Source organism: Lutra lutra, chromosome 1 (assembly GCF_902655055.1).
Source record: "Lutra lutra chromosome 1, mLutLut1.2, whole genome shotgun sequence".
Lineage (NCBI taxonomy): Eukaryota > Metazoa > Chordata > Mammalia > Carnivora > Mustelidae > Lutra > Lutra lutra.
Genome location: NC_062278.1, coordinates 8,048,121 through 8,070,802, shown reverse-complemented (window position 1 = coordinate 8,070,802; position 22,682 = coordinate 8,048,121). Strand labels below are relative to the sequence as shown.

The following is a 22,682-nucleotide window of genomic DNA, read 5'->3' as shown; positions in this document are numbered from 1 at the left end:
TGGGAAAAAGAAGGGGTCATCTGAAAGGGATCGTGGGACCCCAGGTTGTTGCGATCTGTCACAGCCCAAATCCTTGCCAGCACGTGGACGCAATCCCATCCCCCAAAGTTTTAAGAGGACAATTCAGACTCGGACTCCAGACCCCGAGACAGCAGTGAGGCGGCGGCGGAAGTGAGGCCGGGGTTCCACTCCCCACCAGCCACGGGAGCAGGCAGGCTCAGTCCACCAACTGGGCGAATTCCGGCACAAACTCTTCGGCTTTTCTACATCTGATTTCTGATTTCCCTCTTGCCTTTACTCCGGAACTGACAGCACGGCCGAGCGTGGGAGCCAGGCCCCACTTCTGCGGGAGCTCTGACAGCCCAAGGGGGCGGCTGCCTACGGGGCATTTCCCGAACAGGATACGGTCACGGATTCACGCTTCAGACCCCTTCCTTCCCCTCCCCTCCCCGTCCTCTTGCTCACATGGGAGAACCCGACAACCCCGAGCCTCCGATGGCGGACGGTCCCCACCCCCCGCCACACAGCCGGACATCTGTGCTCTCCTTAACCCCCGACGGGAGGTGCTGGCCAAGAAGGGGCAGGAAATGGCAGCCTGAGGCCCTTATGTGGGCCACTCAGGATCGAATGAAATGAAAACGAGAGCACCACGGCGCTGGCAGGTCTCTAGTTAACAGCTGCGCCCTAAGAGCACTTGTCCTATTTATATCCGTAAAAGCGCTTTACTGAAGAAGTGATACAGCAATGTACCTCCCAAACCTTTGCTCAAAATTCTTAGTTTTTTTTTAAATCATTAAAACTGATTTCTACCTTTGTAATGTCCCAGAGAGTATGGACTCTCTGTTTCCCGATACTCTGAACACATCATCAAAGACAGATCACTGTTGACATCCGGGAGCATAAGAGATTTCTAGACGAGGAACGCATTCTCCAGGAGCCAGACTAGAAATGACCCCGTGAGTAAGTTGTATCAGCTTCACTGGTGAAGCCCCGGGACAAAGCAGGGCCTGAGTCAGGTCTGTTTGCCCTCCGCGTCCCATGTCACCAGATGCGGTCCCAGGGCGATGGCAACGCGGCAGGGCGTGGAGGCACAGGAGGGACATCGGCCCGGCCACCTTGCTCAGGGCTGCCCGGGGGCAGGGACTGTCCGGGAAGGCCGTGTGGCGTGTAAAGCTCACAGCTTATTCCTGAGGCCGCGGCCACCATGGACCAACCGGAGCAGACGGAGGAAACGCGCTGCAACAGGCTCTCCGCGCACTGTGAGCCCCGCTGGCTTCACCTCGGGGGCAGGCCGCGCCACTCAGAACCCACCCACCAGCAACAGGTCCTCCTGTGACAGCCAGGAACGCTCTGTTCCGGTTCCCTCAAGTCCTGGAGTCATCGCGAGAGCCGTGGTAGACTACAGAACAGACTGGAAAATGCCACACGGTTCCAGCGGACGCCGCCTGGCAGCCCTTGTTGGACGGTGCCCACAGACGTCATCGACAACCATCGGCTTGTCACCGTCTCCGCGCAGCCGCTTTCTGCCAGGGCTCTCAGCTACACCCACAGGCCGGGTGGGGAGGGTTCCCTTTGCCCCCAGACCCTCACCTCCCAGCCAAGTGCTGCCGCGGTCACAGTTTTACTGCTCCTTAACAGGCCCTGTGAGCCGGGAGCCCGAGGAAATCGTGCTTTCTGCGAACTGATCTCGCCGCCCCCAGTTTGGAGGTCCTGATGCACTGTAGGGACCAGGTCTGATGAGACGTGCCCCACCGGAAGCGGAAGCCTCGGGGAGATGAGGAACAACAGTGATTGTACTGAGGGGTCGGATTCATTTCTGATACAGAATCACCTCGAAAATAAGCCTATGCTGTTGGCTTCGGCTCCCGTGAGCACCGCCTACCCACGGCATGTCCGCTCGGCCTCGCTGGCTGTCCACACCGCCTGCTCCCGGGCTACACCCTGCAGAGCTTCAGTGGAAAGTTCTCCGTGATGAGGTGATCCGCGTGAAGCAGCACGACGATGTTGACCTCAAATTCTGACAAGAGAAAGAACAGGCATTAGGCTGACCCGGCCCGGAGGCCGACACCCCGTGCCCACTGCACCGTGGGGGCTCCGAGAGGTGGGGGCACTGGGTGCTGTGGGGCGTCCGTGGCCACATCCCAGGTCTGTCACCCCACGCTTCCAGGGGAACCAGCGAGGACGGTGACACCGGCCTCTGAGCGCCCTTGGTGCACTTTCTCTGAAGAAATGTGTCTCCTTGCCTTGGGAGAGGAAGGGGGTCTGCTTCCCAAGCACACCTCATTGTCCTCCGTCTTTACTAGAATCTTCTAAAATTCCTTCTGTTCTTTCATACTCTTGCTTTATTTTTCCACTTGTGACTTTCTTTTTTTTTTTTTTTTAAGATTTTATTTATTTATTTGACAGAGAGACACACAGCAAGAGAGGGAGGACAAGCAGGGGGAGTGGGAGAGGGAGGAGGAGGGTTCCCACTTAGCAGGGAGCCCGATGTGGGGCTCGATCCCAGGACCCGGGGATCATGACCTGAGCCGAAGGCAAGGCAGATGCTTAACGACTGAGCCACCCAGGTGCCCCCAGCTGTGACAGTTCTTATTGGAAGAACCTCTCCCTCTCCCCCTACTTGTGCTCTCTTTCCCTGTCAAATAAGTAAGTAAAATCTTTAAGAAAAAAAAAGAAAAGAAAATGACCAAGACATCCTAAGCTGGTGGAACGGCGGCCTTCACGACTGTCCCGCTGCGTCTCTGCTCAGATGCCGCCTGTCGGAGGAGCCTCCCCGACCCGCACGCTCCCCGCTGCCTCGCTCCGCAGCGTTACTGTCCCTGCCCGAGCCGCGCCGACAGGGTGACGCTGTCTCCCGCGGCTTCTCGGGGAGCTGCTGTTGCGTGACCGGGGGACCGAGTGCCCTGCGCTGAGCCGGCCCCCAGCAGACCGGCCTGTCCTCCTCGGGGGCCCCACGAATCGCGGGGCGGGGGGGGGGGGCCCGCGGGCGCAGGGAGCTGGCGCGCTTACCCACTTTGAAATTGGTGGTCTCCAGCGTGGGGCAGGTGAAGAGCCGGGGGAACACCATGTGGATGGGCACGGAGAGGCTCCGACACACATCCCCGTCGGCGATCTGGATGTTCTGAATCTCCGTGGCGTCCCGGGCGTAGCCTTCTGCACACCCTGCGGGAGGCGGCGCGCACGGTGCGGTCGGAGAACACGGGCGGTCCCCACGGCCCGGGGATCAATAGGCCGCTGGTGACACTTCTGCCATCTGCTCCACGGGATCTAGGGCTCCCTCCCCTCCACGTCTCACTTTCTCAGCTTCTTGGGATCGAGGGGCGCGCCCCTCCTTCGGCCCCCACCCCCCGCCCCCCCACGGGCCACCCTTACCGCAGGTCTCCACGCGGACCAGCTGCAGCTCTATGCTCTTGATGGCGGCCTCCGAGCTCTCCACCACCAGCTCCCCCGTCAGCGGCTGCGTGATGACACAGTTGGTGGAGTTGAGGTGCCCTCTGATGAGAAATTTGGGGAGCAAGGCTCTCTGGAAGGAGACAAGGGACGGCGGGAATGGAAGGTGCCAAAGGAACTCACTCCAGAGGCAGTCACCGGGTACAAAGAAAAACTAAAAACAAAATTGGGCAATTTTTATAAAACCCGCTGGGCCCCTGTTTTACAAAATGGGAAAAAGGTACAATAGTCCTTATATCTCCTGTCAAGTCGATGAACAGACTGAATTATTCAACAACTGCCTGCAGACACCCGGCGCCGACGCTGCCTGGCCGACCCGCCAGCTCCCCCAGAGCCGTCCCGACTGCCTGGGTCAGATCTGGAAGCTCCTTCTCACCAAGCGACACGACCTAGAAACTCCTGAGCAAGCTGCCAGCAGTGTTTACAGGGAACCGGTCACACACACCCCAAAAATGTTTTAAAAGAGAATCAACTGAAAAACGCTCCCAATTAAACAATTCTGAAAAGCCAAGATTCTTCCTTTTATTTCAAGGACATTTAAAGAGAACAATTTTCATCAGTGCTTGACTAAGACCTTCTGGACCTTTCCCCTGTATACCTAGGAACCTGGTCACGGTTAGACGATGATGTTTTTGTGGGATGCGGATCTGAGGCGTCAGAGGCAACTGTTCTAGCATACGTCGCCCAGATGGTCCCAGGTGCCAAAGGTATGTCAGAGTTTAGAACACCACCGTCTCACAGAAGCAAAATGTGGCCACACATGTGAGCCACAGATGTAATTTAAAATTTTCTAATAGCTGTATTTTTTTAAAGATTTTTATTTTTTTATTTATTTGACAGAGAGATCGAGATCACAAGTAGGCAGAGAGGCAGGCAGAGAGAGAAAGTGGGAAGCAGGCTCCCTGCTAAGCAGAGAGCCCGATTCAGGGCTTGATCCCAGGACCCTGAGATCATGACCTGAGCCAAAGGCAGACGCTCAATCCACTGAGCCACCCAGGCGCCCCTAGTAGCTGTATTTTAGAAAGTAAAAGGAAACAGCTAAAATCAACCAATATATCCTAAACACCACTTCCACATGTGATCAGTATTAAAACATTACGCTTATATTCTCTCCCTCTTTGGAATCCAGTCAGCACCTTACACCTACGGCTCAGCTCGGCTCCAACCAGCCACACCTTGAGGGCCAGTGGTCACTGTGGCTGGTGTTTGCCCATCATTGGCGCTGGAACTAGAGAGCAGGGAGCTCTGTACCTCATGGCCCCAGAGGCAGAGAGGTCTTGATTCAAGTCAAAGAGAAAAGTCTTGATTCAAGACAAAGTTCTAACAACAACGAAAAAGTAAAGTAGCTATTTGTTTAGAAAAATAAAAAGCAGTTGCAATCTATATTAAAATTCTTTTAGGCAACTGGTGAGAAAGAAAACTTTCAATATCCGGCCGAAGATCCTGACTGAACATTCAATTCACCCTCCCCTCCCAGGGCGTAATGTTAACATAGACAAATAAAAGAAACTACGCCAAGAAAGTCCATGCGGGACGCCACGAGGAAACACCCCAGTGAAGAGTTTCTGTGCGTGAAAGTGCTCAGGGAGGCTCCCAAGAGCTCAGGGGATCAGGCACAAGAGTGTCCCCAGCAGGGGGCAGCCCTGAGATCAGGAGTGGCGCCCACCCAGGGAAGGAGCAGTCAGTGAGGGGGGCATGAGTGGCCTCTGGAGTCAGCAAGTGCCCAGGCTGCCAACACAGCTTTCCTCAAGGCAACTCCCCAACCAGGACACTCCCAAAGCAGGTTGGGCAAGGCAGGGCAAGCGTCCGCAGTCATTTACAGCCACAACGCAGGATGACGCCCTCACCCCAGAAGATGAGCTACCAGCACACCCCAAAAGAAAGCCCACAAGGTCAAACACGTGTTCCCCAGCAGCAAAGCTTCTGTCAGAGTGCGTTCATAACCAGAAGGACAGACTGTCATTCGGGCTAAGGACAGACACTCTAGTCAACAAGGCCATACGTATTCGATCTTCATCTATAATTATAAGCTGACAACCAAGAATCAACAAACAGCTGAGGAAAATAAAAGCAAGAAAGATGCACACCCTCTGCAAACAGAATAACCAGCCCTAGAGAGAGATGAAGGGCCATGCATCTGCAGTAAAGGAAGGGGCTATCTTGGGAAAGAAACCGCTTGGAGATGAATGATGCTCTTGCTGAGGGACACATGTCAACAGTTGGGCGACATACCAACCGAAGAGTAAACAAGTGAGCTCAAAGACCGTGCCAAGATTCTCCTTGATGCCTCTAAGAAACACCGAGAGAAGTTCACAGAGCTGAAGGAAAGATGGCAGGCACACTGACTAATTAAAAACCCAAATCTGGCAAGGGCTTTGAAATTCCAGAATGGTAAAGATGGGGGGGTGCTGGAATTTTCCGGGCTGGGGGGAAGGGAAAAGGAGGAGAAACAGAGGAGCTCACAAATATTTGGGGATCAGATCACCAGTATCACAAGGTTCCAGAAAACCAGGGAGCTCCTCTCCCAAGTTCAAAAGGCAAATGAAATTGAAGCCAGAAGCTTCCACCTACCTAAACAAACTAGGGTTCAGTGTGAGAGCAAAGGCAGGTGTCTATTAGACACTCAAGGATGTAAGTTCACTCCTCATCCTTTCAGAAAGAATGATTCTAGGATGTGCTCCAGAGGCACAAAAAAATACACTGAAGAAAAGAAAAGAAGGTGAGAGAAAGCAGAGGAGAACAATGACCACGGTGAAACTTCCAGTAATTCAGTGTTGGCTAAATCATGACTGTTTACTTCGGGCAACTACGAAAAATCATTTCTAAGCCAACAGAGGCTTCATACTGGGAAAAATAAAACAGATAAACTGGAACTTAGATTTCAGACCATTTCAACAAAGGAGAGGGGTCTGGTGAGAGGAAAATGCAAAAATGTTACAAACCTTCTGGCAGAAGGTTCTCGTTCTCAGTTGTTCTCTAAGTTGTTCTCTAAGTTCTCTAAGTTGTTAGTTAAATTCACGAGTGTCTCTGTATGTTTGAACGTTTGGGGGTGACTATTAGGAAAACAGAAAAAGTACGTGAGAGGAAAAAGAAGCAACCATAGGATAACAGACCTTAATCAATCAGAGTAAGGGCGGGGACAAAGAAGAAGAAAACCAGTAAAGTAAAGCAGAGCAGAGACAAGATATAGGGAACAAAACAAACTGTACAAAGTCCCGCCAGGAGGTCTTTATAAGACACACTCGATCTGTTCCACTCTCTTCCTCACTCCATCTCTGTCACTAGGTTTTGTGTTACTGAGATTCTTGGGAAGGAAGAAACACAAACCCACTTAGGGGCATGAGCACTTATGGCGGTGCTAAGAGCCGAGGCCCAGGCGACCACCTGTGCTCCCTGGGTGTTTCCAGTCCCGTTCAAATCCCTGCGAGAGACCAAGCCGACTGGCCCACAGGGGACTTGTCCCCTCCAGTAGATGGACTTTCAGAGATGCCCCCCAGGCCACACCCCTGTGCCTCCCCAGGCAGCGAGAGGCCTTCCCCACTTGCTGCTCAACACGGTCTGGAGAGCAGGGGGAGAGGCTGCGGCCTCCACGACTAGAGCAGGGAGCCAACTGCGAAGTAACGGGCTGTGGCTCCAAGGACGGGTGGCGGGGGCAGCCAGGGCTCAGGGAGAAGGGCTCTGAGCCCCACGTGTTGGGCCGGGGAGAATGGGGGGGGGTGCGCAGAGCACAGCAGGCAAGTAGCCTCCCCGAGCAGCTTTTCAGAAGCATTCTCTCCCTCAGAACTTACGGAGCTTAAAAAGAAATCAGAATTGAAAATCCAGACTACTTTGGGTATCGACAATAATCCGAAATTTCATCTCAATGACATGATACCCAAGGGGAGAACTAGGCCACAGGGCCTCTGCGGGATGTAGCGGCTAAGCGGATACCCCAGCCTGCAGAGCCGAGGGGCGCCGTACCTCTTTGACGTTCTGCAGGGTTTCAGGTGTAATGGTGAAGTCCACGGGACTCGGGGTCAACTTCCCCTTCTGAGGCTAAAACAGGAGGCAAAATCCAAATCAGCTGCTTGAAGCCAAGAGCCCCACAGGCCAAACTCCCCTTTCCCCTTCTAGAGAAACAAAGGGTAGCATAATGAACTGGGAAGGACTTAGTACTCAGACTCAGGTCGTGTGGGGTCCAAACACACAGTTTTGCCAAAAATCTACATTGTGTTCTTTGTCAAATTTCTTCATCCCCTGTGACTCAGTTTCCTCATCTGTAAAATGAGGGGACTGCTAAAAAAAAATAATAATAATAAAATAAAAAAATAAAAATAAAATGAGGGGACTGCTTTCTTAAAAATCTTTTGGGGCCCTTTCGGGTCCAGAAATGAAAAATTAGACCTAAGAACTGAGAGTAGCATTCATGGAAGGTATTTATTTTAAACCCCTCTCTTAGAACAAGAGCTGACACCGAACTAGCCTGATGACCGAATCGGGTGCTGTCCCTGTCACTGGTCCCATTTCATAGACACGGACAGTGAGGCGCGGTGAGTTCCCATGGCTTTCTCCAGTGGCCGAGCTGAGATTCAAACCCAGATGGTCCAGCTCCAACGCCCGTGCGGTTAGCCACTCAGCAGTCCACCTGGAAGGCCCGCTCCTCTAAACTAGAAATGTTACCATAATTACGAACGATGGTCCTCGCCACATCACGTAACCGCAGAAGCCACCTGGGCGGCCAAGCGTCACCAGGGCCTGCCTGGTGTGGCGAGCTCGGGTGCCAGGACCCCCAGGCCGGGGGGCTGCGGTGGAGAAAAGGCACTGGCCAACCCACCAAGTTTACTCATTTACCAAAGCACATTCTATAGTATTCTTCTTAACAGGTTCGTGAACACACGCTTGGGGGAACACATTCTTCCTTACAGCATTTAAAGGAATATTTGAGTTGGCAACTGGAGATCACACGTGGTTTGGCCTTCTCTGAAATCATTCACAAAGAACAGGCTTCTTGGGAGGCTGTGTGTCGGTAAGCTGTTGAGAGGGGGCCCCGGGACCTCTGCCCCGCTGCGTACCCTGAGCTGGCCCTGGGGTGCGGAGCCTGCAATCCTCAGTGGGCTGTGGGCCCTGGGTCGGGGGCCATGGGGTGTCCTCAGCTGTGCCTCCCCAGGGAGCGAGAGGCCTCCCCCACTTGCTGGTCAACAGGATCCAGAAATGAAAAATTAGTCCTAAGAACCGAGAGTAGCATTCTCGGAAGGTATTTATTTTAAACCCCTCTCTTAGAACAAGAACCTGGAGCCCAGCTCTGGACAGGGAGCTGAATTTGGGCTCACTCTCCTCCACAAAGTTAGAGGCTCTTTTTGCTAAAAACCTAAAAGGGTATGTCTCTTCTCGGGACTAATCCACAAGAAAAAAAATTTTTTTTTCCTTCAGTTTCAAGACCCTTCATAAAAAAAGGAAAATACCTAAATCACATCATTTCCAAAAAAGATAATTATTTTTAATATTTTGTATGTCACTAAAAGAAACAATGAAATACAGTAATTCATATTAGTAAGAGGAAAACTATAGATGTTGGAAGTCCCAAAAAGTCACAAAAATGATGCAAATAAAGGACATCAGTGATTTTGCCAATCTCACACACAGGAGACATCAGTCTCGCATTTTTCCTGAACCATTACTAAAAGACACCCACGGACATTTCGTAACAGTGCAAAAGCAATGCAACTGCAAATGTTCTACAAACACCAACCTACCTCACCAGGGAGCTCTGGAGAAGCCCCACTTCCTGAGGCCCGTGGCAAAGACTAGGGGACCCGTGTGGGGTCCCCAGGTCTCTGAGCCCCGCTCAGTGCCAACGAAGCTGTAGGCCACACTGGGTACGTGACCCAAGGAAAGCCAGTGGCTCTTGTGTCTGCCCAATCTGGGTGGCACATCGGACACAGCCTGCAGCCCCATGGCATCCATAAACACATCCAGTCTCTGTTCACCTGGGCACCTCCAGGAACCCCAATCTGGCACTCTCCTGTCCCCAAACTGCTCAGAATTAAATCAAAGGCAGATGGACCACATTCTGAGTCCAGGTGGCTCTTCAAGGAGGGAACCAGGCTGCAGCCCAAGAAAGAGGGGGCGGGCCAGCCCCGAACCAGAGCTGTGGGCACACAGCCCTGGGAGGGGAGGGCAAGGCCTGGCAGCTGCTCCGATACCGGACCTGGAAAGCCCGGGGACACAAAACAGGGGAATCCAGTGCGGTGGACATCTGTCACCACGTGTCACACCTGGGGCAGGCGCTGCCTGTCCCTGCTAAGTTCTGCACGATGACCGAGTTGTCGAGCAGATGGGCTGCAGAATGAGGTCTCTGCCTTGAATTCACCCAGGGTCGCCTACAGCCGTGGGGAGGGGGGTCCAGTTCAGCTGACATGTGAAAGTGATTTTTTAAGAACATTCTGTCACGGTAAGATGTGAGCAGAAGGTGTTGGGGAAGGCAACCCACCCTGGCCCCAGGTGTCCCTGCTGTCCTTGTCGGGCAGAACAGGACTGTGGGGCTCTGACCATTCTTTATCTGGGCCGGGCCACGGCTCTGGGCTGTGTTTGCCGCAGCAGCGACCGTGAGGAGGGGTGTGTCTCTCTGAAGCAGACTTGCTCACTGCTCACTTGCTCTGAGGGGGGCTCCCAGTGTGGTGCTTCTTGGCTGAGGCATGAGCCCCCCTGGGGGGGGTTCTGGGCCTGGGGGAACGAGGCACACACCGATGCTGGTACTCTGACCCGGCCCGGAGAAACAAGGTCCCTCGTGTCCCACCTGGGAGTCTCTTTCCCCAGCAGCCACGACACGGCACCAGGCTGACATATCAGCTTCGAATTGGGGTAAGATACGAGACCCTACAGAAGATTCCTGTGGCCAAGCACGGAGCCCCCCAAATACAGCTTACAGCAGAGTGAACGATGAATTCGCAGGTCTTGGTCAAGTCCTTGGCCAGCAGAGACCGCCGCATGTCACAGCGTAGGGTGTACTGCAGGGAGAAGTCGGAGAAGAAGACGCCACGTTAGTGTGATCTGCTTTCATCATGGAATTATATTCGGAGAGACAAAGAAGTCAATGTACTTTAGGGAAACTTGGTCCAATTACCATGTTGTTTGAAATTAATATATTTAATAGGGGGAGCCAATGCTCACAGTGAAGGCATTTCTACAAAAAGACCAAAACTAAGAACACTTAAGGTGGTTCCACAGCCTAGTCCCACAGTTGGACCCACCAGTACAAAGGCACAGTCTTAGCTGTAACACAGGGAGAGACTGGGGGGGCAGGGACCCAATGGGGGCACAGAGCAGAAAGAAGACGCCCGCAGAAGCGAAAGCCAACTCCAATCCAGTGACCTGTCTCACTGCGTGAGCCCTGGCAGATGAGGCAACTCGTCTGGCCTTCGGCCTCCTGCCCTGTAGAAGGGGTATGTTATGCTTCAGGAAGAGCCAAGCGAGATGCTCGCTGTGTGCTGGGCACTCAGCACGGGGTCTGGCGGAGAGCAAGCAGCTCTCGGTAAAGCAGCAGCTACTTTGTCATTAGGAGGAGAAAGTGCTCAGGAAGGACCGGGAGCTCCAGGACTGCATCCGGCATTCCACGGAGCAAAGTAAGGCAGGCAGCACCACACTAGCTTCTAACCTAGCTGTGTTCAGTCTCTCTGCCATCCCCGTGCTCGTTTTCTGAACAAGCCACTGTGGGTGTACCACCCCCCGCTGCCCCAAGGAGAGCCGGCTCCCTGCCAAGCCAGCCCCAGAGCTAAGGGCTCTGACCCAGGACGCTCCTTCACACTCCTGTCTGTGGACGGACAGACTGATTGGTAACAAAATTCTATAGGGCCATCACGGTCTTAATGCTAACCATCAAAAAAAAAAAAAAAATCACATAACCCATACTGAATAAAGTTAGCTATTTTTTTAACCATCCAGGTAAAATTTCAGAATTCTGTTAAAAATGATTTGTGTATCTCGGACTAAATGCATGGTTGAATCAAGAAGCTACATTATTATGAACAAACTAATACATTATGTGAGAGGTTACTAGATATTCAAGGTACCATCAGGAGATTAAAACACATTTTTTAAAAAATTATTTATTTATTTTTTTTGGAAAACTTTTTTTTTTTTTTTTAAAGATTTTGTTTATTTATTTGTCAGAGAGAGAGAGAGCGAGCACAGGCAGACAGAGTGGCAGGCAGAGGCAGAGGGAGAAGCAGGCTCCCTGCCGAGCAAGGAGCCTGATGTGGGACTCGATCCCAGGACGCTGGGATCATGACCTGAGCCGAAGGCAGCTGCTTAACCAACTGAGCCACCCAGGCGTCCCTGGAAAACATTTTTTAAACAGAAACATCCCTTGTCTGCAAGGACCTTTTCATATATACACACACACACATATATACACATATATGCATACATACATACACATACATATATATATACACACACACCTACACACACACACAGATATACATATATATACACACAGACACCCTTCTGGGATTTCTACCTGGTCTCCCCAACCCAACAGGCTCAGTGAGGCCTGGTGCTGTCAGATCCGTACAGGCATGTGTGCATACGGGTGTGTGTACACACAGGTGTGTGCACGCATAGTACATCTATGTAGGTGTGTATGCCTAGACGTCTTTCGTCGTTCTCCTGCACAGCTCACACGCTGTCTGGCACGGGAGACATTCTGTTCAGGCTTGCCTGGTGTCTTGGATTCTTGTCCCAGTGGGAACTTCCCCTTCCTCGTTTTCCAGTCTCAGGGGTTTGGCAGGGCTGACCCCCCCAACCCCACCCTGAGCCCTCCTGGGCAGAGCTGCTCCAGGTACTGTTGGGAAGGGTTCTCTCTGCCGGGGGAGCCGGCCCAGGAGATGGTAAGCCCGAGGCAGCTTAACCCAACCATGGCCAGGAAGAGGTCTAGAAGGAGAGCCCTAGAATGAAAGAGGTCTGCACAGAAAGCTGAGCTGGACCCGGACCCAGCTTCCGCTTCCCCTTCCCTGGAGCTGCTGGCTCTGTGGTCCGTGATACTCTTTTTAGGCTAAGGCAGTTTGAGCCGGATTTCTACAACTTGCGAAGGAGTGAGAACAACAGGCATCAACTTCTGGTTACAAAATGTTTCTGAGCACGGAGGCCACCATCAGTCATCCAGGGCAGCTGCTAAGTGACGGTGGGGAGAAAGGTGGCCAGAGAGGAACGCGCTGGCGTTCTGTTCCGCGAGTGACGTGAATTCTCTCGCATGTACCATCTCAGTGGATTCTAAGGACGGTCACCAAGAACTCACTGATGCAGCCACTTGGCAAATACATCCTCGGGGCGTTCTACATGCCTGGCACTGTGCTAACGAAGCGTTCAAGCCAAGATCTCATTCATCTCCTAGAGGAGCGGTCACGAAGGGTGGTCGGGGTCACAGAGGTGGGATTTCAACTGACACCTGCCGGTTGCCAAAACCAGGCTCTGAATCCTTGTGCAATGCTGGGACTCAGGCCCGGATCTGCCTGCTGTGAAGTCCTAGATCTTTCCATTTTATCGTGATCTTTCCCAGTGGCTAAGGAGGATCTGGGGGGTGGGAGGTCAGAGGGGGTGTCAGGACGGTCAGACTGAGCAGGGCGCCAGGAGGAGGTACAGACAGGATTGGATCTTAGGACCGTCCGTAAACACAAGGCCAACAGAAAGAAGGAAGAAGCATGTCAGCAGACGCGAAGCAGACTTCTAGAAAGGATATTCGCAACTGTGATGAAGAATGACTAGCATCCGGACACATTAATTCTGAAATACAATTCTGCAGACAAGTTGCGACTGCTGTAATGTTGGGTTACAGTATAAAACCTTGCTGCTATGGCCGCAAGAGTAGAACAAACTAAGAAAATTTGCCTCCGATTTACGCAACTTGTAAAAGAAAAGGTATTTGCACAAAGGGCAACTGGGAGAAGCAGGCTGCTTCTGGTACACGCAATCTAATCACAAAGGTAAGAAACAAACACAACGTGCCCGGGAACAACACGACCAAACAGCACCAAGCCTCCACCTACAGAGCGACAAGGAAACCCAGACCCTGCGAGCTGGAAATGTAATACTCACTACGCCTTAAACCCTTTATTCTGTCTTACGGTTTTTACCATTTTTACATTATGTTACTACAATACAATTCAAATCATCCATGTAAAATGTCTTAGCGCCCACATCATTTGAGGAAGAGGATGTTACTGGGTTTAGCAACACTTTCTGTCCCAAGTAATGCACCCGTGAATCTTCAGGGAAAGCACGGCAAGCAAGGGTGGGGGGGAGGGCAACGCCCTGTGGGACCCCTGCCGAGGCCAGCCCTATGACCCCAGCAGTCACCGTCTGTTCTAAAACAAGGAGGCTAGCAAAAGACCCTTCTAGAAACTGAATGAATGAATCAATGAATGAAACATAGATTTTTAAAAAACCACCATCCTGGTTTCTCTCTAGAGGTATATTTTCAAGGAGCCCCTGGCTGGCTCAGCAGGTGGAGCACGTGACTCTTGGTCTCAGGGTTATGAGTTCGAGCCCCATACTGGGTGCAGAGATTACTTAAAAATAAAATCCTTGAAAAAGAAGCATGTTTTCTCAAAAGGAGCAATAACAAATGTGAATACAATTGGGAATGAGAAGGTATTTGAGAATTTTTGTTAATCTGGATAGGCGTGAAAGTGCCAGCGTTGACTACACAGGAGAGTGTCCCCACTTTCTGGAGACAGATAATGACATAGCTCACATGATTCTGTAACTGACTTTGAAATGACTCAGGAAAGATAAACACAGATGAAACAAAAATGGCGAAATTCTAATAAATGCTGAATCTAGGTGATAAGCTCTTCTAAATTGGAGGTTAGGATGAGAAGAAATCTCTTCATTTTGAGGAATCTGTGAGATATCCTGGGGGGTGGGTAGAGAATTCTAGGTTATAGCACTCTGAATTAACCCTACTGGGGTGAAACCCGATGACCAAAACAAAGGTTGGGTCTGAGTGACCATACACTGTACTGAAGAATTCGCCACCTGCTAACGTTCCAACAGCATTGTAATGAGTTTCCAATTTACCCACAACCAGGCAGGACGCAGGTACACGGTTTTTTATGCACAGCTGACTCTTAACAATGTGGGGTGAGAGGTGCTGATCCCCACAAGTCAAAAATCCATGTACCACTTGTGACTTCCCAAAAACTAACTACTGAGAGCCTGTTGTTGCCCAGAAGCCTGAAGGGTAACACCAACAGTCGATTACCAGGTATTTTGGATGTTGTATGTGTCACATACAGTATCCTTCCAATATCCTTCTTCTTCTAGAGAGAAGAAAACAAGGAAGAGAAAATACATTTGCACTCTAAAAGATCCAAGGAAAAGGGACCCGCACAGTTCAAACCCATGTTGTTCAAGGGTCAACTATACATCTGCATGCCCTTCTTGGGCAATATTTGGAAAAGGATGAGATTTCCAATTTGATTTTTTTTTCAAGATTTTATTTATTTATTTGACAGACAGAGATCACGAGTAGGCAGAGAGGCAGGCAGAGAGAGAGAGGGGAAGCAGGCTCCCTGCTGAGCAGAGAGCCTGATGCAGGGCTTAATCTCAGGACCCTGTGATCATGACCTGAGCCGAAGGCTCAGAGGCTTTAACCCACTGAGCCACCCAGGTGCCCCCCAATTTGATTTTTTTTTTTAAAGACTTTTTTTTTTAAAGTAATCTCTGCACCCAACGTGGGGCTGGAACCCAGAACCCTAAGATCAAGAGTCACGGGCTCTGCTGACTAAGCCAGCCAGATGCCCCTCCAATTTGATTTGAAACAAAGTAATTTTTTTTTTAAAGACTTTATTTGACAGAGAGAGAGAGAGAGAGATCACAAGTAGGCAGGCAGGCAGAGAGAGAGGCTCCCCGCTGAGCAGAGAGACCGATGCGGGGCTCAATCCCAGGACCCTGGGATCATGACTCGAGCCGAAGCAGAGGCTTTAACCCACTGAGCCACCCAGGAGCCCCGAAACAAATTAATTTCTTAACAAGAACAATAAGCACAGGAGGAAGGCACAAGGAGTATGACCAGTGAAACCCCAATGTTAGTCTCATCGGTTTCTCATGAACGGACGCTCATGTTATTAAATAAACAGTATTAAAGAGCTACGGTGTCGGGAAAGCAAGGCGATGCTGATTCTGGAGAGAGAATAAATATGATGTTCGAATGAGACCTTTGAGATGCCGTCAGTCTTGCTAAGAAGGCATGCTGCGGGTAAGGACTGCGGTGAGAGTACCGGGAAGTACTTGGACCTGGGAAGCTGGTCGTTCCTGTCACTTCCTGGGCGCTGTCAAAGCCCTCAGTGTCCAGATTGCCTGAAACAGGTGCACCCAGGATGCAGGACCAGACGCGCTTTTTCGGGACGGAAAGACAGCGCCTGCCGTGCGGGATGTCACGCGGCATGTGCTTCTGCTCACCCCACCTTTCCGGCGCCGCGCAGCCCTCGCACGCACACAAACCTTGAGTTGAAACTCTCACAAGTGTTTCAGGGATCCGTATTTTTGGAGGCAGGGGAATGGTCTCCTGCCGAGACCAAATTATCAGCGACAACTTCATAAATCAGGAAACTTCCCAACTTTCCGCCCTGCTGCACGTACGCAAGACAAAATGGTTTTGTCTCGCGCGGCAAGGGGAACCCTGCAAAGCTGGTATCACAAAAGTCCCTTTCTTTCCACTGAATAGAGGAGAGGCTCTCTCTCGCCCGCTCGCTCTGAGTCATGACTCCGAACTGCGGTGGAGACAATAGTGGCTGTGAAAGGCGGCCTGGGCCGGCGGAGGTAGACAGGAAGTCATAAATTCAATTCCCCTCATTTACAAGGTTTGTTCAATAAAGAATACAAGCCTATGTCAGAGTAGTAGCCTTTGGATATCTAACAAAGAGATATTTATACGTTTAAAATAGACAGTGCGGGTGCCCTAGAGGAGCGCAGGCCTAGCTGTCACCGAACACTAACAGCACCCCTCGCGGTGTCAACGTGGCCAGAACAGGGGCCCCAAGGAAACAACAGAATTTTTTAGAAGAAGCTATAGCCAAGGTCCTCCGGGGTTCCTATCCAAAATAATGGCCACACATAAAATGCATTCTGCGAAGCAAAATGAGAAATCAAAACAGAAAATGCACGGGCGGTCCTGGCATAATTACAGTATTAAACTCTTGGGTCCATCTATTAATTCTGGCGCCAAAGAAAGACGGAGCCGTTTTTGCAGAAGCCAAGCCAGGAGATCCACGGCACGGGATTGGGAAACTCTCACCTGAATGTTGACAAACACGCCGTGGTAAGTCTCGTACAGAACTTTGTTGCCCTTCACGTGCAGAGGAAATTCAAAAGGAATTTCTGTTTTGCCGCTGGGAAATTTCCCTGGCTTCACCATTTCGATGGTGCTGTTGATAATCTGGATAGGCTGTGAAGAAAAAGCAATTCGATCTATCAGCATGCACTTTGGATGCATTGCCCAATTACCATGTCTATTAACGATCTCCCGAAAGACACGAGCCTCGGGCCCTCGGAGCCGACCCTCCCCATGCCCTGGCCGGCCCAGGGCTGAGTCTGCGGCTCAGGACCCAGTGGGCTCGAGTTTCTGGCACAATTACGGTTTGTTCACAGTACCAGATGCTTAGGTGTTTGGTGCACATCCAAAGCCATATTTCCTATCCTTTCCCCCAAAAGCTCATTTGCTGTCCTAACAATCCTCCTGCCAGGCACCCCCCACTGTAGAATGAAGCAGCAGAGGCTGCACAGTCAAGGTGCTGGGCCAGGAGGGCCACCGCCAGAACCCGGGGGTCCTCACCAGCCCGTGGGTGCTTTGGCCCCCATCCACGGGGAGGAGCAGGCCCGTCCCCGGCCCTGTGCGCCTCCGGGGTCCACTGGGACCCACCCAAAGGCAGGTCTCACCCCTTAACTAGTTCACGTATTCAAAGCCTTGGTTTGGCATCACTCAGAAAATCTACCACTTCTGAAGTGAGCCTCTGAGGGCTTCTGGAAGAAAACAGGGAGACGGGGAAGGCCCCGAATCTGAATGTGATTCCTGAGAACCCTTCTTTCCTCTGACCTCCTTCCCCCTCGAAGCTCACAGTTGATACGTCCCTCCGGAAAAGGAAACGCTAAGTATAGAAAAAGAGTTTATATTCTGGAACACATACCTCTACCCAAAATGACAAAAAGGAGGGGCACGGCCACGGCTCTATCCGCGTCTTACCAGAGCGTCAACTCCAAGAGCTACCGCGTGCACCGTCCTAGCAATGGTTTTGGATTTGGAAGGGCAGTGCCAGGAGCCACAGGCACTTCTCAGGAGGGTTCTGTTCTCTTTAAAGGCTGAATTTAGTGCACTTACAGTTCTCCTAATCCTATCTTATAGGAATAAAAACAGGCAGACTTGCAACAGAATATATTCAGAGGGAAAATATCTGAATATTTCTGCAGTTTGATCAGCAAGTATTATAAGCAGGACCACCACTAGGCCTTGCAAAACATCCACAGGTAAAAATGAAGCCAGAAAACAAGTAAAAACCACCACATGCATCGGGATAACGAACTAAAAATGTGCAACGTCAGCGCTCTTACCTTAACGGAGTTATAGAAAGCCTCAAACACTCCCACGCTCTTGGCACTGAGCTGGAGGTTCACACTCCCCTCCACTGTCAAGGACACTCCCTGGTGCTGGATTGAATCCTTCCCAGATATGACCACCACGCCTGAGAGCACTTCCTAGGAGAGCAGAGAGAGCCACCCAGTCAAATTAAGACGTTTTTGCATTCACCTTGTTTATGAGCAGAAGTAGGTCGCCTTAACGAGCAATTTGTTCAAAGGCGCAGACAGTCACTGAGCCACATAGTACAGACCAGAGACCGGATGCTGGGATGGAACAGCCTCAGTGAGGAACTGAGGGTGCAGGGCAGGGCCAGACTGTGGGGGAGCACTAGGGGGAGTGGGCGTGGGAGCACTCGGGGGAGTGGGCAGCGGATCTCAGGCCATCGCCACCTGCCCCCCAAATGATTCCACAAAGGGCAAGGAGCTGGGTCAGAGGCAATCGGCAGATTCATAGCCCCACTGCACACAACTATGTATAATGACCTCTTCAGAAAGAATACAATAAAATCCTTTCCTTTGGGTTCTTTCTCAGTTATGCTAAAATGACTAAGGATTTTTTTTTTTTTTTTTTAAAGATCTTATTCATTTATCTGACAAAGAGAGAGAGACAGTGAGAGAGGGAACACAAGCAGGGGGAGTGGGAGAGGGAGTAGAAGGCTTTCCACAGAGCAGGGAGCCCGGTGCAGGGCTCGATCCCAGAACCCTGGGATCATGACCTGAGCCACCCAGGAGTCCCATGACTACGTGTTTTCAAGTGCATAACGTACCCCAACTACTGGCCTGGTCCTCTCTCTGCCAAGGAAGCCTCACTGAGGAGGGGTCTAGAGCTTGTCCACGGAACACGTGAGGGCACCCCACCACTTTTGCTAAGTCTTCCCCGTCTCTCCACAGCCCGGGTCACTCTGCAGACACTCAAGCCCAGATTTCCCCGGATCATAAGTCATTTAGGAAAGATTTCACAACAGATCATCTATTCATCTATCTGAAGATAATTACAGAGTGACAGAATATGGACATTATCCTCTCTCCTGGATGGCAGTCTCTTCCTGTCACCAATTGGCTATGGGGGTTTTGGGTGGAGAAGGAAGTTCAGGAAGATGACAGTGTCCTCCGGAGCGGAAAGAGAATCCATAGTAAATTCAAACAACATGTTTGTGAAAATGACCTTCAGAAATGTAGCACGACTGCTGTCAAATGGTAATATGATGGCAGAAAATTACTGACAACCAAACCAAAACCAGAAAAACAGCAAAATTAAAAGGGGCCTGCAGATCAAAGCATTAAAAACCATCTGTCCTATTGTTGTTTAAATCTTTTTATTTCCTCTAGTCATCCAGTGAAAAAACTTTTACCAAGTTCTCACAATATGAGGAATTTGGGGAGCAGGGAGTAGTCTATGTCCCTTAAATGTGCTAAGTATTTTGTCTTTGTTTCCTACTCCCCCATAAAAAGCGCATAAACAAATTTAAATGAAAATTCCTCTGAAATAATTTGACTTTTAAACTTAATTAAAATTAATTCTATTACTTCTTATACAACCCAAATTAAATAGAAGTCTAAGTTTTAAAAATTTAAATTCACTAGTATATTTTTAAAAATTTACTTGACCAGTGTGTCCCAGAATAAAATGAGCCAAAACAATTGCCACGAACTTTATTACTTGTGCAACACAGCAGCACTCGGGACACTCTGCTCCTATCTAATCACATTTTCAGTTAATCTCATGGGAACAGGATCCAGGCTGACCACTGACTGGCATATTATGGTCGTGACATCAATACCACCTTTCCTTCCCTGCTCCCCATGTTATAAGAAGGAAGCAGAGTACCCTGGAAGGAAGCAGAGTAAATATTTTATGACTCAGTGGACTCTTTTATCATTCTTTGATTCAATTAAGAAAGAGTAAGTAGAGGGGCGCCTGGGTGGCTCAGTCAGTTAAGCATCTGCCTTTGGCTCAGGTCATGATCCTGGGGTCCTGGGATCAAGCCCCGCATCGGGCTCCCCCTGCTTCTCCCTCTCCCTCTGCCCGCCACTCCCCCTGCTTGTGCACGCTCTCTCTCTCTTACTCTGTCAAATAAATAAGTAAAATATTTAAAAAAGAAAGAATATAGCAAAAATAGAACATTAATAAAGTATTTGTTGGTACGTTTGGCAGGTCTGTTCAATCCCCACCAACAAAAGAGGGATATGGAATTTGTCCCAAGTGTAGCCCAAGGAGCCAAGGTAAAGAATTTCTTCTTCTTATTTATTTATTTACTTATTTATTTTTAAGAAACAGAAGATAGTTCAACAAAGAGGTAAGGCTCATAGTGACAGGAACCAATTCTTTTATTTGTTTTTCATGGAAAGGTAATTGACATAGAACACCTTATTAGTTGTAGGCACCCCAGACAATGCTTGATTAATTCTGGCAAAGGAGCACAGAATGAGCTTGAATAACTAAAACTAGGGGGAAATTCAAGGCCTCGCCAAGACGTGCCCCTCCCCCTGACTTATGTCCAGAACTCGCAACAGGGAGAAGGATGATGCTGATATATCACCCAATGTCATTAGCAGTGGTCGCTCATAGACTCAGGGACAGGAGCAAACCCCAGAAACGATGCACAAAATCACATGCACAGGTGCTAATTTTTAGAAGAGGCCTGGCTGTTGTCACAGCATCAAGGGGGCCCTGGGCCTGAGAAAGGCCAAGAAATGCAGGCTTGAGTGATGCAGGCCCCATGCTTGCAACGTGGAGAAGACTCGAGGGGAAAGACCCTGCTTTGGCTGGCACAGCTCCGCTGACAGGGACTCATGGCCGTGCCATCTGTCATAGCAGCACAGCACAGATATCCACGGCCACTGCAGGCCGGACACCTGCCCCTCTGGGAGGTGACATGCTGCACCCCAGCTCGACTCTGGCCCAGAGAAGCCAGGTCTGGAGAAAGGCCTAGAACAGCTGTGTTGGGCCGCACACAAAAGCTCAGGCCGGACCAAGCTCCGAGAAGGTAGTGACCACACCCATCTCAGCCACACCGGATTTCTGGGCAGAAACTACCCCAAGTCCATTCAGACACCTCGTTCTTCTCGAAGGGAAAAGGGCCACTACCAAACAACATAAACTTTTTCTTTTGTGTTCCCCGGAATGAAATACCAAACCCGTAATTTGGACTCTGGGTTTGAAGATGGTGGCGTCAAGTCAGCATCCCTGCTCCAGCTTCCTGGAAGTCGCCCAAAAGAATAAGAACTAAAACCCACAGACTCCATTTTTGGTGAAGCAAGGAGACAGGGGAGGACCATGCCAAGGAGGAAGGGCTGCTGAGGAGCGAAGACCCCGCAGGGCACGCGGTAGAAGCCGAAACAAGGCCCCGCGGCTGTGGAACTCCGCTTCTGGAGGGTGAGGGCACACCTGGGAGCAGCAGCCCTGGTCGCCAGCTTGGCTGGAGCTGTTGGGAGGTCTATGCGGGAAGCAGGCAGGCCATCCCACTATGAAACCTTCCCCAGCGGATGAACGGTAAAGGATGAAGAAACTCACACATCAAACTCAGCCAGCCTGGTCGAGGGATAAATTCAAGGCCTACAAGAAGAGACATAATTGATGTAAATGTGAGCGAGGGAGGGATGAGAGAAAAATCCAACCAGCAGATGATAAATCCACACAAGACAGATCATGTCGCTCTTCTACTTCAAGGGACTTTATGGCGCTCCCCATCTCACTCAGGGTAAAGGCAAAGTCATTTCAATGGCCTACAAAAGGGTTCCGTCCCTCCTTTGACCGGTCTGGCTTCATCTCTTAACCTTCCCCCTCAGTCACTTCATTTCACTCCTTCCTTCCTCCTTGGCACCCCTCCTAGTTTCTTCGGTGCCTGCAAATTCCAGCCTTAGGGCATTTGCACATTTCTTCCCTCAACCTAGATTGGTTCCCTCAATGTCCTACAGGCATCCACACGGTATGTGACAAAAATTCTCTTCCTAGAGCCTTCCTAGAGCTCTTTTTCAACCAGGCCTTGACTTCTGGACTTCCACGTTCATCTCTGCATGGTCCAACTGTAGCAAGAATTCTGCTAGTTGCTTTAGCTGGCCCCCATATCTGATCACCCTTGCTTGGGTTTCTCATCCTCCCCCAGTGTCCCATTTGAGGTTGTCACCCTGGCCTGCCTTCAGCAAGAATCCTGTTGGGTTGGTTTAGCCAGAATCCGCTCTTAGACTTTGAGCCCAATGTCTCCTCTCTGTAATTTTCCACACACTGATGCCTCCTTGCCTGTACTCAGAGTTAAGACTCCCTGCTCAGTGGGGAGTCTGCTTCTCCCTCTCCCTCTGCCCCTACCCCCAATTCATGCTTGCTCTCTCTCTCTCTTTCTAATAAATAAAATCTTAAATACTGAAAGGGTAAATGAATCAGGAATGGTCAAGAAAAGGACAGATTTTAGTAAAATTATTCTACCTTGAAAAAGAAAGAATCCTTTAGGAGTCAGGCCAAAAGATAAAGTCACTCCCAGAGGGGAGAAAAACCAGACATTTCCATAGCAAGACGCAATTCAAAATGAAGGTACAGTAATGCTCATTATGCTCAACAAACACAGCGTGATCATAGAATTTTATACCCACCTAAACAGTCACTCCACTATAAAGGAGTTTTAAAT

At 50.4% G+C, this 22,682-nt stretch overlaps 1 protein-coding gene across 1 annotated transcript in view; it reads right to left on the bottom strand.

Moving 5' to 3' along the window:
- Positions 1–702: 702 nt before the first annotated feature.
- The window catches only part of VPS26C (VPS26 endosomal protein sorting factor C), a 42,847-nt gene continuing 20,867 nt past the window's right edge, over positions 703–22,682 (bottom strand). Inside the window, exons 2-8 of the mRNA XM_047719999.1 lie at positions 18,034–18,177; positions 16,724–16,873; positions 10,356–10,436; positions 7,411–7,485; positions 3,373–3,523; positions 3,010–3,162; positions 703–2,017 (exon numbers count right to left, since the gene is read on the bottom strand). Of these exons, the coding sequence (XP_047575955.1) occupies positions 1,935–2,017; positions 3,010–3,162; positions 3,373–3,523; positions 7,411–7,485; positions 10,356–10,436; positions 16,724–16,873; positions 18,034–18,177 (837 nt within the window). The 3' untranslated portion in view covers positions 703–1,934. The remainder of the gene's footprint in view (positions 2,018–3,009; positions 3,163–3,372; positions 3,524–7,410; positions 7,486–10,355; positions 10,437–16,723; positions 16,874–18,033; positions 18,178–22,682) is intronic.